Source organism: Zosterops lateralis (assembly GCF_965231275.1).
Source record: "Zosterops lateralis genome assembly, chromosome: 13".
NCBI lineage: Eukaryota > Metazoa > Chordata > Aves > Passeriformes > Zosteropidae > Zosterops > Zosterops lateralis.
This window is the reverse complement of record NC_139773.1, coordinates 18313442-18332191: the sequence shown is the minus strand read 5'-3', so window position 1 is coordinate 18332191 and position 18750 is coordinate 18313442. Positions and strand designations below refer to the sequence as shown.

At 38.3% G+C, this 18750-nt stretch overlaps 1 protein-coding gene across 1 annotated transcript in view; it reads left to right on the top strand.

The window, feature by feature from the left end:
- DENND4A (DENN domain containing 4A) overlaps window positions 1–18750 on the top strand; it is a 46483-nt gene that overhangs the window by 19710 nt on the left and 8023 nt on the right. The window contains exons 9-23 of the mRNA XM_083870663.1: window positions 2761–2819; window positions 3389–3533; window positions 4081–4256; window positions 4759–4859; window positions 5700–5918; window positions 6153–6298; window positions 9358–9491; window positions 10352–10487; window positions 11035–11241; window positions 11324–11452; window positions 11710–11854; window positions 13722–13841; window positions 15307–15447; window positions 16323–17410; window positions 18193–18403. Coding sequence (XP_083726789.1) covers window positions 2761–2819; window positions 3389–3533; window positions 4081–4256; window positions 4759–4859; window positions 5700–5918; window positions 6153–6298; window positions 9358–9491; window positions 10352–10487; window positions 11035–11241; window positions 11324–11452; window positions 11710–11854; window positions 13722–13841; window positions 15307–15447; window positions 16323–17410; window positions 18193–18403 — 3157 coding nt within the window. The remainder of the gene's footprint in view (window positions 1–2760; window positions 2820–3388; window positions 3534–4080; window positions 4257–4758; window positions 4860–5699; window positions 5919–6152; window positions 6299–9357; window positions 9492–10351; window positions 10488–11034; window positions 11242–11323; window positions 11453–11709; window positions 11855–13721; window positions 13842–15306; window positions 15448–16322; window positions 17411–18192; window positions 18404–18750) is intronic.

Here is an 18750-nt window from a genome sequence, read left to right as displayed (position 1 = left end):
ACTTATTGCAATAGCTTTTGAACTGTTTTCTTCTTGCTACTGTATGAAGGCTGAGTGTAAAATAAATAAACAAAACAAAAACCAGATGTGAAATGTGAATCCATGACTGCCCCTCTTCCCAAAGGGCTTTGTGCTCTCAGTGAGAGCTCCAAGGGCCACACCCAATAACAGCCCCTTTATCAAACCTGGCCCTTGCTCTGTGCTACCTGCAGGGCTGTGTGGGAGGGAAAGAATTACAGGAATTGCTACTTGCTCTTTGAAATTTCAGCCCTGTTGGTAGCAGAGAAAAAAAATCCTGGTCTCGAGGACTTCTGAAGTGTTATTAAATCTTTTTATTTCCTCTTAAAGAGGTGAAATGGGTAGAGATGTGTTAAAATTTTTATTGCAGAGAAGAGGGAGCTCTGTGCAGTCATGGTATTCTACCAATTGTGGTTTTTGATTCAATAGTTACAAAATGATGCTATTCTCTGTTATGGCTTGTAGAACATAAAATATGGAAAGTCCTGTGCAGTTCTAAGCCTTAATTGTGTAGCCCATATGGTAGTGAAGTCTTTTAGAGCAAATACAATCCTGGGTTATGTCCTTATGGCATGTGCTGAATATTGAAGATCCTCTTTAGTGTGTTCTAAAGGAATGATATTTATTACTGTTACTGGAAAGGGATTGGGAACAGTTACACTGAAACTGTATCTGGCACTTCTGTCCCTTTTCTTGTGATTTTAAAGAAATTCAAAACCCACCATTTTTACTTCTTATATTAGGGGTTTCTTTATTCATACTCAATAAAATATTTGTTTTAGGAAACACTAAACACATATTTACAGACATAGTAATTGAATTCAGAGAAAAGCATTTAATGTTTTTAGTCTGAAATTTTAGGGAATTTTGTCTAAGTATATATAGATTTATATCCTGGAATGAACTCTGAAGATTTAGATATAAGTGATGTGAAAATTATATCTGTTATACCTTATTTTCAAAATGTTTTGTGCATTAAATTAGTACAGCTTTAGGAGCTGATAGTACAGATGGAGAAAACACTGCTTTTACAGTAGGCAGCCGTAATTGAGAGCTGTGAATAAATTCTTCCTTCCAGCTGCTCCCAGAGACTTGTGTTTGAAACTGCACAGAATAAAATCACAGGTGATTGTACCTTAGACTTTTCCTCAGAATTAGTGTGGGAAATGCCTGCATTTGAAAATGGCAAACTTTCAGGATTCCATTTCTCTCTGAAGCCTGCTAATTGAAAATGTGGTAGTCTTTTGCTGAGCAATTAAACTTTTAAGTCTCAAAGAAATGATAGCCATTAGTAAAATGCTGTGGAATGTTCCCATTTGGCAGCTGCCAGTGTTGATGGGTTCCTTGTGACCTGAGATCTGCTGGACTCTGTCCTACATCCCCTCATTGCACAGGGCTTGCTGTGCTAATGCATCACAACCTGCAGACTTCAAGAGCATGTGGAGTAATGTTTCTCCCCTTGGGGACTGGGGGTAATAAGTGCCCCTTCTGCCTGAGGGAGATGTGCCCCTTGAACAGAATGCTTAATTGTGTTTATGTGCTTTTGCTGAAGCACAGAAGTCAGAGGACATCAGGCTGATGCTTCCTTACAGAGGGTGGTTTGTGAAGGTTTGCCTCAGGCTGAAAAAATGAATCCTCTGAATTCTTCCCCTGAACAAGCTAATGGTGCTGGTGGTCCCAAGGTGACTCACTTGACAAATCCAGCCTGTGGTGTGGCCATCCACATTTGTCAGGGCAGTGGATGTGAGACATGCAGGGAAACAGCATTGCAGCCTCTCCTTAATTCCCTGTGTCTGGGGAGTCTCCAGGCACAGCATTAGGTGACTTTGTGTTTCTAAGTCATCAGTCTTGTCTTCTGCCTTCTATTACCTGGTCACCTGCAGTGGGTCTAAGGTGAAACACACTCAAACCTGAAATGTTGCTAATAAATGGTCTGAACTTGCAGCTCAGTTGTACAAGGTGCTGTGGCTGAGTTACTACTGCTTTTATACAACAGAAAATGCAGGCAGGATTAAGCCAGCTGGTATCTTGTTAGCCTGGATTTACCATGGCTGAAAACATCAGCTGAACTTTGATAAACTGATTATATATTGCTGTTCTTGTCCTTACCTGAGTCTTCCTGTCCATGCTGAGTATGTGAATGATTTGCATGATGCCTTGTCACTGTAAGAAAGAAATGGGATTTAATAGGATCTTCTTGCATCTTCAACTAATGCAAATTTTAAAGATTCTATCAGAGCTGAGCAGTTTCTGCCAGCCAAGAGCCTCATTTTCATGTCTGCTGAAGAAAATATGGCTTTACATTATGACCTGCCATCTCTCCCCTTTATGAATTTTTATCCCTCTCTTTTACCCCTAAATCCAGAAAGAATTCTCCCCAGCTCCTGAAAGCTGTGTATGAGCTATGGGTTCTCACAGCTCTTAAAGTACAGAAGGCTTCATTTTTCAGCAGTTAATATATTCAGATTTTTGCAGCATTAGCTAGTTTAAAGTCTTCTTTATGAATATGCAATGTATTCAGCTCTGGCCAAGAAAGGAAGATCATGCTTTGCCCAGTTTTTACTAAAAGATCCTGATGCATATCATTGCACAGCACTTCTTAGAGTGATACACGACTGGGGTATACAAGATTCAGCTTAATTTGAATTATTTTTTAAGTGTTCTTTGTTACAGTTGGGTAACTTCTAATAAATATTTCCAAAATTCAGAATAAAATTCATGTATTTTAAAATCTTTCCCCAGCTATCTCCACACGATAACCTGATTCTTAGCCAGCCTGTGTCATCACCACTCCCACTGAGGCAAGTAGCAGTATTTTGTTAGTTGTGAGATGTATTCTGATTTGTGTTATGGAAAATATTTGTTATTTTGAGTTGCAGTTGTATAATTGTACACACTTAATTAACAGTGCATTTGGTGGGTGGGGGTTAAAATCATTTTAGTAGTTCTTGAAGAAGAATATAGATCATTAGATCCCCTTTCTAGGAGTTGATCCCTGGGCTTCCAAGATAGTTCAGGTTTTTGTTTTGGAAGGGAATTGAAGGAGTTCTGTTGCTGTCTTGACTTCCAGTCTCAGTGCAGGAGACTGATTAAAGAAACAAATGTTGTCTCCCTGTAAATTGCTTCTCAAAAAGAAAAATTGTCATGCCTGTGTCCTGAAAATAGTCTAGACTGAGTCAAGTCTCAAGGAATCATGTTCACTGTTGGGAAATAACCATTCCTCACTGGACAGTGAAGTGTGCCAAGTATTCTACCAAGTAATCTTCTCGAAAAGAAAGATTTGCAGATTTCCATTTATTTTATTATTGAACATTTCTTTTTTTTTTTACTGTCCCTTGTAACTCACCGGTGTGTTTATGTCCTGTAACAGTGGTGGCAAGTTTTCTACACTACTTCAGAATTTAGGACCTGAAAATGCAGTAACTCTGCTGGTGTTTGCTGTGACAGAACATAAAATCCTCATCCACTCATTGCGACCTTCTGTCCTCACGAGTGTGACAGAGGCTTTGGTCTCTGTAAGTACCAGCTTTTAGTCATACACCTGTAAAAGGACTGGAAGAATGCTTCTGAGATAAAACCTAGATTTAGTGTTAGTGCTGTTAAACTTAAAGGTTACTTAAAAATAAGAATTCAAATAAAGATTACTAGAGAAAAAAAATGCTGTTGTAATGATAGCCTATGAAGATAGAAGATAAATTGTTGTTGATTCTTTGTGTAAATATTGTAAATAAGTGTTTGATCATCACAGTGCAATAAATAAGAGTTCCTGATTTTTCCCAACTAGCATTGTATCTATTCCTCTGGAGTTTTAAATGCATGATTTTCCCTGCCTGTCATCACTAAGCATTGTTTGCTGCCTCTGCTATGTGCAATCTGTGATTCTGAAGATATTTTTCCTACAAATTGAATTTTAGAGAAATTAGTGCGGTTTTTAATTATAATCTGCATCTAGCTTCTCAGTAATAATTAAATAATTTCGAAGTTAGTGAAGTGTGGTTTATTCTTGCACAGGCTGTATGGCACATGTTTAACCTGTGTTTTTGTCTCTGCATGTTTCCCAAGATGATATTTCCCTTCCATTGGCCTTGCCCGTATATTCCTCTGTGTCCCCTGGCCCTGGCAGATGTGCTGAGTGCCCCGTGCCCCTTCATTGTGGGAATTGATTCCAGATACTTTGATCTCTATGACCCCCCACCCGATGTCAGCTGTGTTGACCTGGATACCAACACAATTTCTCAGTAAGTTCTTATCAACAGTTTTTCTTCTCTGTTAATTTTTTTTCTGCTTCCTTTTTTTTTCAAAAGCAGAAACTGGCTTTTTTTGACAAAACTTGGAGGGATATTTTAGTTTTTCTTTCAATTTCTTTTCCTTCTGTCCATGCCAGTTTTTAGAGCATGTAATTAATTACCTAAGTAATTAGAGCTCAGAACATGGCATGAGTGGTGGTTGCTGGTGCAGTAACAGGTGCTTAATACCATTAATCCATCTCTGGTGAGTTGTAACTGGATTGATTTCAGTGCTGAAGAGTGTGGCAGTGTAATCATCACCCTGAAAAATATGGGGCATTGGTTGGATGGCTCTGATCAGATCTCCACACAGTAAATCAAATTTGACTTTGTTAGTTGCTTTGCAATCCTTCTCAGTCCAGTTTTAATGGAGTGAAACCTTTCTCTGGTGGGATGGAACATCATCTGAACACATTCCAGTGTATGCTTATGGTTTTTTTTTTTTCCTTTCCAGAACTGGAGACAAGAAAGCTATTGCATGGAAGATCTTACCAAAGAAACCTTGTAAAAATCTGATGAACACTTTAAATACTTTATATCAGCAACTGGCAGAATGTGAGTGGGAAAGTACATAGTAAGCTTTACACTGAGCACAGTGTGCCACAAAAACAGATAAATGTAGCAAATTGAATATATTCCAAAGTTACCAGTTCCACTAAACATTTACTTTTACAGAATGGGAAAATCTGTGCTCTGAATCCAGAGATTAGAAACCATATGGGGACTTTTGGGACAGAGGAAGCTTCATTTATATATGAAGGCAGCATTTAATAGATATCCTTTCAATTAATGTTAGCCTCATACAAAAAAAAAAAAAAAAAAAAAAAAAAATCAGAGTTTCCATAAGAAGGGAATGGGAAAGCAAAGCAAAGAGTAGGCCAGGATCTAATAAAGATTTTTTTTTTTAATCTTCAAAGTTTGCTGATGTCTTGGCAATTGAAATTGGAATAACTTTGACACTCAAGCTAATAGTACCTCACCGAAAACATTAAAATTGAAATAACAAGTGTTTTTTAAACATTAAGGGTTTAAATGTAAGGCACAATTACTGGACATCTCTAAGTAAAAATTGGTTGTTGATAGAATCCTCAAAATATTGCAGAGCAAGGGATACTGAACAACTCTGTCCACAATGGTTCTCTGTTACTGTAGTAATTCCTGTGCTGACCAGGCTAGTGCATCCTGCTTTTGGTGTTACCCACAGATACATGATGTACAGAAGGTCAAGCTGAATCCATTGTCTCATGTCCTGATTGGATTTTGGTGTATTTTAACCTACTTCAAATGTAATGGAGTTCAGTAATCACTGAATCTAGTAAGATGAAGAGATTATTTTTGGCCAATATTGAGGGGGGGGGAAAAAAGTAAAACACTATAATGTTGTTTTGTTCACAGTGCAACAGCGACCAAGAGAAGATGCATTCATGGAATTGGCAATGAATGATTATGATTTTAATTCTGGGAAGAAATTACATCTATTGGATTTGGAGATCCAGGAAGCATTTCTCTGTTTCATGGCTTCAATCCTGAAAGGTTACAGGTCTTATCTCAGGCCAATAACAGAAGCACCCTCTGAAACAGCCACAGATGCAAGTTCTCTCTTTGAACTACAAGGTGAAAAGTTATAAACTTGTTTTGTATGTATTTATTTATAATTTTTATTCTCTTTTATCTACAGAATAAAAACATTTGCATGTTAGTGTTGTAAATGTTGGGGGGAAATGTAAGTGCAGACAAAATTGCACAGTAGTGGCAAAGATTGCAGGACATAAGCAGAACCTACACTGAGTCTGGTGAGGGCTTTTCCCTTCTGGACATTCTGACAGTGCTGGTCATTGCACTTTGCAGGGTTCCTGAAGAGCAGAGACCGTTCCCATCAGAAGTTCTACACCCTGATGACCAAAACCCAGATGTTCATTCGCTTCATAGAGGAATGTTCTTTTGTCAGTGACAAGGATGCCAGCCTTGCCTTCTTTGATGACTGTGTGGATAAAGTAAGCAAGTCTTGGTGTGCATAGAGTGTTTAACTTCTGCTGTTGTCTGCTTTATCTGATACACCAGAATGTATTTGAAATGCAAGTTTATTTTTGCTTTTATTTCCCATTTTCTCATCTTTTTAGCCTTCCATTTCCCTTTTTTTTTTTTTTTTTTTTTTGGGCTTCATTCCATTTTTTGCTTCAAATTCTTGAATGTAAATAAAACATCATGAGAACAAATTAGAGGTGCTAATTTTCACTGGTATGTAAACTTTTGAAATACTGGCCTGTTGTAAGAAGTGTAAGAAGGCCTGAACTGAAACCCAGAATCTTACATCCCTATTTCTATGAATATTATAAGAAATTCCACACCTCATTGTCATCTTATTGGCTGCCTGTACCACTCTGTTCTGGGACACTGCTGTTTAAGTAGTGTGCAGTTGTCTGGGATTTCCTGGAAAGTAGGTCACCTGCTGTTTTTTCCATGGGAATTAATAGTGAAGACTGATAACTGTTATTTACAGTTCTATTTGACTGTTTTTTCCATGGAAGAGCTAAAAGGAGCTGTTTTGAAAAGAAGTCTGAAAGCAGTGGAGTTTGAGAGAAATACAAAAGCATAGTATAATGATACTTAATGCTCTTTATAGCTTTTGCTAGTCTCAATATTTTAGTAGTAACAGTTTTCAAAACTCTGTTTCCCAGTTCTATAGCATGACTTGCAGGTATTCATGGCTTGTAAATTGAATTAATTACAAACATTTCTGTAATGTTGAGTCAATCCCATGGCTCTGTTTGAAACCTTTTAACATGTAATGCTTGCTTTGCCATGTGCCAGTTTGTGCATGAAACAGGAGCTCTCCTAGACAGAAATAGACCCCAGTGATTGAACTGCTGAGCAGCACTTGGTTTCCTCTGTGCTGCAGTTTAGTTCTGGCTGATGTTAAAAAGGATGTTTATTCAGAATGCAATGACTGTGTAAGTGTCAAATCCTATCTGTTGCATTTCGTTTTATAGAATGGTTTATGAGGGTGCTGAAGTTGATGCCCTAAACTAAAGTTATCTTGTCTGGGAACTCAGACATCTCTTTCAATAAAAGTCATGCTTAGGTTGCTGATGTCACTGTGAGACTGCACATAATCTGTGGAGCTATTGGAGCTTTCACCTTTTAGAAAAGGTTAAGTAGCCATTTATACAGCTGAAACAGAGACTTGTCTGTTCTTGTGCCAGGTATTTGGCTGCTTGATGCCCTGGACAGCTTCTTTCCACTATAAAAAATGCTCATGACAGTTTGGTGAGAACAAATTTTCCAGAATGCACGTACACTTCTCCAACTTCCATTACTGGCAGAGCGAGGATTTTATTCAGGTTTATTAATGGGACAGCTACTTCTGTGCCAGGGATAAGAGTGGGGAAACTGAGGCACTGGCATTGCAATGCTTGTATGATTTGCCATGACTTTAGAATTGCTTGTGAGACTGAATATTTACTGACATGAGAGAGCAGGTTCCCATGTAGGATTTCTTTGCACAATTATATATTTGCCTTATCTCTTTCCTGATTTCTCCTGATTTGTGATACTGTTCTTACCAGCAACATACAGAATCAAAATATGGAAGTATACCAAGGATTGCTGTACCAACTAGAGCTGTAGCCAGGACCAGAGATCAAAATTGAGTAGTTCCAGTGAAGCCAATATTTATGTTTTAATCTTTCATTAGGTGAACCAGTACGCGACAGGGTTTTGGATGAGAGAGTGATGCCATGAGTTGAAAGGTGATACAGTGATTTCTTCTGGGTAGTTACAGACTACTGGCTTGAGACAAATTTTATGTACTGTGAAATTAGTTATTTATAAAATATCAACTAAGCCCTGCCTTGAATAATTTGTGAGAATAGTTTAAGATGAAGAGTAATCTCTTCCCTGTTATTTGGTCCTAGACAGCAGCAGCAGATTGTAATTGATTACAATCAATTTGAAAGATACAGTGTAATTGTCTCACAAGTTTTCATTTTTCCAGGAATTCAAAAATTACCTCAATTTGACACAGATTTAAGCTACTGGCTTTATTATATTTCACTGGTAAAAGTTGTAGCTGTGGGATTTTTACATCCTTAGAAGTATTTAAGTTGCAAGTAAGGTTTCGTTTACTGCTGCTTCTCAGGAGCCATATGTTCTTGCTACTTGTCTGGTTCACTTTGCTAATGCTTTCCATCTGTCTCATGCAGCAAAATGTGTAATTAAGGACACCTCTTTGTATGTTTATCAAACTTTAAATATTCAAGATTTTTACTGAAACTACTTGATATATTTGCACCTCACTGGAGGGAGAGAACTGTGGAATATGCTTCTTTTTATACATTAACTCTCTGTTGCCAAACTCTTAAGGCATAAAAAAAACGTGCATTCTTGGGTTCCACAGGTTGCTTATTCATTTCTTTGAAGTGTTCTACCATTTGGCTGTCATTTGGTTGCCATTTAAACCATTTAAGTAATTTAAATTAGAAAAACAAAGCTATGCCTGTCTCCCTTTAACTTCAGTGAGATCACACATTTATGTTCCATTCTCTTGGAGTGCATGTGAATTTCTGCAGTCTCTGCAAACTATCAAGACATTAAGGGCTGTGTAAGTGACTGCAGTTGTGGATGGTGCTGGTAGCACCTTCTGTATGCATCAGACAATTTGATAAAGCTTGGTATTGTTTTCCATGGTTAAAGAGGGGGAAAATAGCTCTTATTTTCATATTTAGAAATAAAGTTCAAGTTACTGCTGCAGTTGGAAATGTAGTTCTAGAAATGATTGTGTTCAGAAAGATTAATCTCTACATACTACTGAAAATATTTACCTGAAAATAGACAATTCAGAGTATACCATTAAACACTGATTTCTGGGTTGGGGTGAAGTTCACAAAACCAGTGCAGCACTTATTATTGTCATTATAACTTTGCAAGATGTTCTTGCATTTTAAGATGCTGTTCTTTGAAGCTAATGCAGACTGTCCTGTTGATGATACAGCTGTTAACAGCAGAAAATACAATGCCCCTGGTAACTACTTTTTCTGTTAACTTCTTCCTCTAGGTAGATATGGACAAAACTGGGGAAACACGACTTATAGAGCTGGATGAGTCCTACAAGAGTGAGCACACAGTTTTCATAACCCCCCCTGAGATCCCTCATCTGCCCAACGGGGAGGAGCACCCTCTGCAGTACAGGTAACCTAAGGACACAGCAGGATGCCAGCCAAAATCCTAACAGCTACCCTTGTAGAGTTTAATTTCTATGTTCCTGTGAGAGTCAGGAAGTACAGATTTTTCCTGTCCCTTTATGTTGTTCAAGTAAAAGCCATTTCACACAAACCTGTCATGCAGTTCTTTTGAAGGTTTAATTTTGTGTGTGTACACACAGAAGCAATAATACTTAATAAAGCTGGTAATGATCACATTACATTGTGCTGGCTGTTGACACCTTTTAAGGGTAAAGTGGAAATGAGTGGACCCAGTCTGTTGTCCTACTGCTGTTACTGATAATGATACAAACTGCAGATACTCTATGGAAAGAGAGAGTATATGTGAAAGAATCACTGAAAACTAGTGTTACTAATTTAGTAATTATGTCAGATGAATTTGTTGGTCTCTTCATTAATTCTGAGAAATATTTTTATATCTAATCTAATTTAATCTTTTAGATAGTTTGATATTGTTCCTATTGATTTTTCAGAAACCTCAGTCATGCGATGCTCACTGGAGACTAAGCCACACAGATTATTTTCTTTTATTAACTTGAATCAATACTAATGCATTTGACACATTAATTAAAGAAAATGCTATGACAGTAAATACATTCATCAATTCAAGTTGCTCACCTGAATAACAGGTTGAGACTGTTTGTGCAGGCATATGAGCCCATGCTGAGGGATTAGTGAACCACTTTGTCAGCGATGTTGTTAAAGGTCTACTTTTGTGTTTATTTCCTGGGAAGCCTCTGGTGCAAGTGTGTAGTTGATTTCCTTTGCTATTATGTGACATGTTAGCTTTGGAGCTGACTTACCAGAATTGACACATTTCTCTTACAGCTATAATGGATTTCCAGTATTAAAGCTAGAATTGTTTGAACGACCTGAAGGCTTTCTCAGAGCACCAAATAACAAACTGTCCTCAAAAGCCAGTAGCCCCAACAGCCCATCACCAATGTTCAGAAGAACTAAACAGGTATTTGCTGATGTTTTTGGAGTGTGAGGTGCTTTGGAAGGGGGACAGCTTGGGTTTGGCTGTAAAGCCTGGCTGGCAGTGGCTGCAGCCTGATGGTTCTTCAGTTCTTCACTGATCTGGTGGCTGTAGGGTCACTGTGTTAATTGTTCTTTGGATGTGCTTCTTGCCTGCACCATATCCTACAAGGTCTCCTTGTACAGGTTGCTGCTTGCTGTGCTGTCCTTGTCCCTTCCCCTTTCTTCACACTGTTCTCCATGAATTTTCACGTCCACTCTTCATTGCTTTTCACTGCCTAGGGCTTTGAGGGACTCTTAACTTTCAAAGTAATAGAGATTTACAGAAATGCAAGGTTTTAGCAGTGGAATATTGCACAATGAATCTTCTTGGTATCCCTCTCACTTCTTTCATATTCTTTCCCACTTTATCATATTGTTAATATTACTAATGCAGTTTCCATAGATATAATGGTACATGTTCAGTTTTTAACACGTAGCTTTGTGTGATGTAGATATAAACACACACAAACCATTTCCTTGTTTCTTTCCAGGAAATTAAATCTGCCCACAAAATTGCAAAGAAGTATTCCTCCATCCCCCAGATGTGGTCCAGGTGTTTGCTCCGTCACTGCTACGGCCTTTGGTTCATCTGCCTCCCTGCCTACGTCAAAGTCTGCCACTCCAAAGTCAGGGCTCTGAGAACTGCCTATGACGTGCTCCAGAAAATGCACACCAAGAAAATTGACCCACCTGACGAGGTAAAAAGGAGCAGGAGCCTGTGGGTGTGAGGATGGAGCAGTGCTGGAGCCCAGGGCTCACTGGTGTTGTCTGTGTTTGCAGGTTTGCTACAGGGTGCTCATGCAGCTGTGTGGGCAGTACGGGCAGCCCGTGCTGGCTGTCAGGGTGCTCTTCGAAATGCAGAAGGCTGGCATCGACCCCAATGCCATCACCTACGGATACTACAACAAGGTATGTTTTGAAGAGGATGGAGGGGGAGACAAAAATGCATTTTTATCCAGGGAAATAGGAGGGAGAAAAATAACAGAGCAATTCAGGTGCGGTTGTGTCATTTCTTGTAAGTTGAAGGAGCACAAAGCAGAATCGTTTTGTAGGTTTGGAAATCTACTGTGTTATTGCCAATGTAACTTGGTCTGAAATTTGAGCTACTGTTTCCACACCTGACTGTTCCTGAAGATGACTGTTTGATTTTGATATTTCCAAAACAGGCTGTTCTGGAAAGCACCTGGCCTTCAAGCAATCGAGGTGGCTATTTCCTCTGGATGAAGATACGAAATGTTGTCTTGGGAATAGCACAGTTTAAAAAAGCATTGAAAAAGCCACCAGCAAGCACTGCACATACATCAGTTCCTGGTAGAGTATTCACATCAGGAGTTTTTTTTCTATTTTTGTGCTGATGAGAGTTAAAGTGTTTCTTTTGTGAGTTCAGTAAAACTGTTTTAGAGGAGAAAACCCAATAGATTCTGCAAAATTTTTAAAAAGCAGTCTCTTCTACTTGCCTTTCAATCTGAAATAATCTGAAATAATTCATTTATTGTATCAGCTATTCATGAAACAAATGGAAACAAAATATATATCCTGGTTCTTCCAATAACCAGACTTATAATTGGCAGAAACTTTTGCCCAGCTTTGTCTTTTTTTATTTTCCCCTTTTTCTTTTTTTAATGTTAGCTAAGAGGCAACTGGAACTAGTCCTTGAGTTTGCAGTACTAGTTGCATGTTCTGCATACTACCTGCAATGATCATGTTTGTTTTTATCTGGAATATAAGTAAAATATGTGAGGCTTTACATTTTGGGGTTTCTTTCCTTTTTTTCCCAGTAAAGACTTAGATAATGTGAACATCAAATAGTGATATGGCCATGCCTGTAACTCATATTTTTTAAAGGTGGTATTTATAACTTCCTGGTAGTAAAGCATGATAGTACACTGTGAATGCAATGAAGCAATGCAGCTTAGTTTAGTTCAGGCTGACCTTGGAAGACCTTTACAATATACTTTTATAAATGTATGTGGGTGATCTGACTCAACTTTCAAAGTCCTTCCAGCCAGGGCTGTTCTGTGATTCCAAATGTGTACGAATAAATCTTTGCCCTGACAAACAGAACATATATGATGGCCTTATGGCTAGATTATTTCTCTGGACCCCAGAGACTCCAGTCCTCCTTTGTGCTCTATCATTAACCTTATGGATGGCCTTGAACAATTTTGCTTTATTTCTGCCTGTTCTTCATGGAGCTGAGCTTCCTGATAAAGCACTTTATTGAAAGCCAGCCATGCAAAGCGCTGTACAAGAGCTTAGCAATGTTGGTTGCAACTCAGACCATGTAAACTAAGGGAGTGTAAATAATCCTTAATGAAGTAACTGTCACTTATATAATTAATAGCATTTGCTTTTGACATCGTATGATTTTTCAAGATTACTTTGCATGAAATCTCTTAGCTGGAATGTGTGCTAACTCCTTAGGAAATAAAAAAAACCTCTCCCATAAATTCCAGAATATTTTCTTATCTTTACCATAGCAACAAGGTTTTTACCCTGTCTGTAGCCATTCAGTGCAGCCTCTTTAGGGAAAAGAGGCAAAGAAACTTTGAATTATGTTGGATCCTCTTGATCCTGGAGAGAGACTGCTAATTGCACCTGGGCAGTGTTTTGGCTTGAGAATGACCAGAGAAGTGGCTTGAGTGTTTGCAGGGGGTTTTGGGGTGATGTTGGTTGTTTTTATTTTCATCTAGTTTTGCAGACAAACTCATATTTGCCACTGCATCGTTTAATTTTTTTTTTACTTTCTAGAGTAAAACCAGGAGAATTACATGCATTAACATTTCTGTTAACATTAGTCTTTCTGAGAAACACTTTGCCTTAAAATGAAATCGTGTTTCGATGCCTCTTGGAGGTTTTGAAAAGATGTGACCTTTTGATCAAATAAGCCAGGCAACAGAATTAAAGTCAAACAGTGCTTTAGTTTAGTATTTGAAAAGAAATGTTGCCCATTACCCCTTTAATTTCATCCTCTAAAGCAGCACTTCAATGTTTATACTATAATAAGCCAATCTTTTTTCTCCTCTTTTTTTTTGGTGGTAAAATGTTCACTGTTAATTGGAATATTCTTGATAAGAGGCCTTTGAATTACTGTTGGTATTCAATTTATTCCCCTGAACAATGTCACACTATTAAATACCATAACTGTCTTTATTCTGATGTTGCCCTGCACTGATAGGGGGACTTTCAGACACTGCCAATAACACATCACTCAAAGAAGAAGCCAAGCAAGGGAAAACTTGTCTTCAAGACATCCAAGAACAAAAGGAGGATAAGAGAGAGAGTGACTCCAGTTCTTGTACGTATCTTGTGCATACAGATATCTGGTTCATTGGGGATAAATAAGGATTCCAGCAAAAAAGCTAAATGGGACAGCTGATTCCTCACAGTGAGTGCGTGTGATAATGCCAGTTTATGCCTAAAGTTCTTTCTCTAAGTGTAATTTTCTGGATGTCTAATGATTTCATTTGGAAAATTACAGTTCTTTTTTTCTCTCCTGTTTCAAATAAGTGATAATGGGAGCATAAAGGCTTAATGATAATTATAGCCTAATGTTTTTGTCTTTTAAAAAAATGGAATTGCCTCATAGGCATAATCTGCAGAAAAGCCTTTTCCACCAGTCTGGTTTCTTTATAAATCCTGTAAGAGGAGAGCAGCTGAAATTTTGCAAGTCTGAGAGGCCTAAATTACCCAGCTCCTTGGAATTCTCAGTTTGGGAGATGCATCAGAATGGGATGGGTTTTTTCTTCAGGTTTTGCATCTGCTGCTCTTGTTTCCTTCAACTGCAGTTGAGCAGCATCAACTTCACTCAAGAACACAGAAGATCAGATTGTGAAGTAAAATTGTATAAACACTACAGTTTCCCATGTATATTCATGGAAAATCCCCTTCTTAGTAAATGTTCCCCTAATAATATAATTGTTTAAATTTTTTGATAGGCTTTCTCCTGCTATTTGGGTTAACTATCCCATTGTCAAGTGATATGAAAGTCTGAGAAAATATGGAATTAGATAAGTTGCTTCAGTGTTTCCACCACAATCTTCCTTCCAGCACTAGTATTTTTTTCTTCAATTTTCTTGAAAATTTTCCTTACCCATGATCATCGTATATGTAAGATTACAGACCAAGTTATTTATGTTTAATAAAGCTTTTGAGGATGCAGAAAATGAATTCTGCCTAATTTATTACTTTTGGCTATAATTAAGGCAGATGTGGCTTAATAATAATATGATGTGCTAGAACATTTTGCACTTTTGAAAACAACTTGATAATATTAAAGCTACCCAAAATTCCTTAGAGAAGTAGTTCTCTATTTTGGGTAATCACCTGCAATGGATTTTTTGTTTCATATCTAAAAGAGTTGAATATGAATATTCACATTTACTTCATTTCTTCCTGAGGGAAATGAGATCTCTGTGAAGCTGAGCTCTTGCAAAGGCAGGAGAAAAATACTCTTCTATGCAAGTGAGCAAGGGTGGTCTTAATCTTTACAACCACCACATATTTTGGAATCATTTTTGGGCTCTGTGTAGGGAAGCTTATGGAATTTCTAGCTTTAGGAACATTCCAGAAGTAATGCTGGGAGTTAAATATCCATAGTGAAATTAAAACCTCTGCCCAGGCAGATTTCAGCCTCTGCCTCATGGGATGGGTGCAACAAGGTGTCACTTAATCCTGTGTGAGCTGTCCAGTAGGTAATGGGGATTTGAGATTTAAGGGGTGTTCCTTGGATTCTACAAAACCCTGTCCTTTCCTGTCTGCAGTGTCTGAAGTGGAGAGCACAAAAGGGAGTGGGGACTGCCTGCCCAAACTGAACTACCAGAACTCCAGGGATGACAAAACCACTTCCAGCATCGTGCGGCTCAACGGCACCGTCGACAACACCGTGCCACAAGGGAGCAGGGGTGAGTGCAGGGAAAATGCAGATAGAATTTATTACTAATGAGGTCTGAGTAGTGTTCCCAAGTTCTGTTGTCCACTGAATTTGCAGTATTTTATTGCTGTAATAGCGATGGTTAATGACAAGTCGGGGAGGGAGTTTAGGTTGGAGTCAGCATGTGCTGTGTCAGGAAGATGCATGGCAGTGTTCTGCATTTCCAGATTCTTTTCTTGTTTGTTCTATTTTATTTTATTTGCTGTCATTAACATCTGCTGACAAAGCACCAAAATCTCGAGGTTTTTCTTATAATCTCCAGCAAGTAATTAATTCCTTCAGGATGGACAAGGAGTTTCTGTGCAGTAAAATTAAAAAGACACTTTCAGACATTTCATGAGTCTTTAATAGTGTCAGATCTGATTATTATAATACTGTCAGCTATGCTTTGAAATATTGTAATATACTTTAAAGTCTGCATCTTTATGCTCTGGCAAAACAATGGAGATTTGTCTGACAATAATTCCTTTTGTTGGCTCTGTTTCTAAATCATTAAGTTAGAAAGTGATGCTTTTTTGCAGTTTCCTCGATACCTGTGTTATCATTAGCTTTCAAATCTTGTAGCAATGTCTCCAAAAGAGGGAAGTAAATACAGCTGAGACTTGATGTCTCTCAAAATGCTCTTTAGGTTGTGTGATTTTTACTCCTTTAAATGTTTTATTGTCTGTCTCTTCCTAAAAGTTATGCCCATAGTCAGCTCAGTATTTCAACCTCTAGCACAACACAGTGAATTCCATCTGTGTTGTAAAATGTTTGAAAGATGAGACAAATTTGCATTCTTTTGTACTTTCATTTAGTTTTCTTGTACAACAGCAAATGAAGCACCTTGTTCCATCTGTTTTTCAGAGAGCTCTGTAGGATTGCTGTTTACATCATCTTTTGAGGATGCCAATGAAGCGGAAGTTATAAAAAGTAAATCCATAAGGAAAAGACATAAAAGTGCAGTGGAAGCTGACTTGAGGGAGATGCCATGGGAAAGCAGGAACCGGAACCTGAGTGGAGATGGTTTAGTGGGACTCATGATGAACAGAATCAACCAGGAAGCAAACCCTGGAGAAATGGTTGAAAAACTGGGAGCTGATGCCAAAATTCTATCCAGTGCGTTACAGAAAAGCATAAGGCCAAAAACTCTTAATATCAGATCTTCCTCCTTAGACTCTAAGAGAGAAAGCCTGGAGAAAGAATCCAGTGATGAAGATGCAGCCTTTGATTGCAGTTTTACAGATAAAACAGAGTCTCCTGTTATCTTTGATCTGGAAGACCTGGATGCAGAACCTGAGACACCTACAGCAGTGAAAACTCCCAATGAAAAATCTAAAAAGTTGCAAAGAAAGAGCAGCTTTCCAGTAAAGCCAGTTGAAAAAACAGATGTTGAAACTGGATTTGATCCGTTGTCTCTGCTGGTTGCTGAGACAGAGCAGCAGAAAGAGGAGGAGGAAGAGGATGATGACAGAAGTGTTTCTACTCCATCTGCAAGAAGAGATTTAGCTGAAGAAATAGTCATGTACATGAACAACATGAGCAGCCCTTTGTCCAGTCGTGCCCCAAGCATTGAGCTGCAGAAACCCTTTGATGACAGAAATGTGAACAAAAGGAGCCCAACCATCATCCAGCCCTGCAGGAGGTCCAGCCTTCCCCCAAACTCCCCCAGGCCACCCAGTCTTACCAAATCCAAAAGCTACCATGCAAAAAATGAAGAAAGGCCAAGGGACAGGCTTTGGTCTTCCCCAGCTTATTCCCCAACCAGCCCAGCCAAGGAGCAGGACACAACCAGTGCATTGACACTTGTGTCATCACCATCATTCAACCTGGACACGTTGCTAACTCCCAAGTTTGATGTGCTGAAAAGCAGCATGTTCTCTGCTGGAAAAGGGGTTGCAGAGAAAGCAAGCAAGTGGTACTCCAAATTTGCAATGTATGCTGCATCTGCAAAGGTAAATGTTTATTAAGAACTTACAAATTAAGGAAAAAACTTGGTAAAGGATTAGTTACTGACTCACGTGTGATGAATCCCTTGTCATTGTAAACTATGTACATTAAGTTGTTTTAATCATGTTTGATATACCAGGACCCTCATTTTAATATCCTGAATAAAATTTAGTCTAGCTTGAATTCTGAATATATTTTAAGAGAGAACATAAGTGTGTTGACAGAACAAAGACTGCTCTGACTTCCCTTTTTAACCTAAAGAAGAAACACTTACAGAAACAAATACTGGTTTGAAGTCTTTATTGCTTTTATGGGAAAGGGGAAATCTGGTTGTATTGGTTGCCAAAATAATTTAAAGCTTATTTTGATCTGAGGTAATTTGTGATGAGGACGTTGTTTGCTGCTACAAATTCATACCAGAACTACTTTTGTTCCCGCTCCTTGGGAATGAAGAGACACTTGCCTTGTCCATCCTAATTTATTCCTACAGCTGCTGGTAATTCTTGTAGTAGTGGGGTGAAAAAGCTATAGGATTAAAATGGTCATGATGTCACTTAATTATTTTTGTTAGGAGAATCTGAAAAAGAATCCTGGTTTAGCTGTTTAACCCAGGGTGGGACTTGCCTTGTCTTGCATAAGTTCTGAACACAGATCTGTGATCCTCCAAGGAGGGAGGGTCATGCCTGGAATTTACTGAGACAAAGAAGGCTGTCCCTTTTTTTTTTTTTTTTGGAAATATTTTTGCTTTTCTTTCATTTTCTCACTGGACCTTCTTTTCTTTTCTCAGGATCAAAATTCAGACCGAGCAAGTGTTTCATCTCTTGGAGCTCTGGACTCAGAATCTACTTCTCTCACTGATGAAGATGTCTGCAATGATTTTGAAAGTGCTTCTCCTCAGGAGAATACCACATCAGAAATTAAGGGAATTAGCATCAGCAAGACAAGCCTGGAAAGCTCAGCTTCCCATGATAGCTCAGCTAAGCAATTTGACCAGTGTGGTAAGAGAGAGCTTTTGCATAGCATTCATCAGTCAGAACAAAAACATTCCAGTTTTAAAAGTTGTTCTTTCAGAATTCTCAGTTTAGGATCACCCTAGTCATTAGTCCTTTTTGTGGAAGAAGTAAATTTTTCTTTTACTACCTGAAAAGGTTTACTCAAGTAGGAAACCCTTTGGGGCCTTGAGTATTCATGTAAACACCTTAATTGTGTAAGTTGTACAGCTCTGGAAAACATCCATAAAAACATTGTAATGGTAACTTCATTGGTCTGGTTCTGTTTTCTGAAAGTAGTAAAAATACTTTTTAAAGATCTGTTGTAATTTTATAGAAGCCACTGTTGAAGCTAT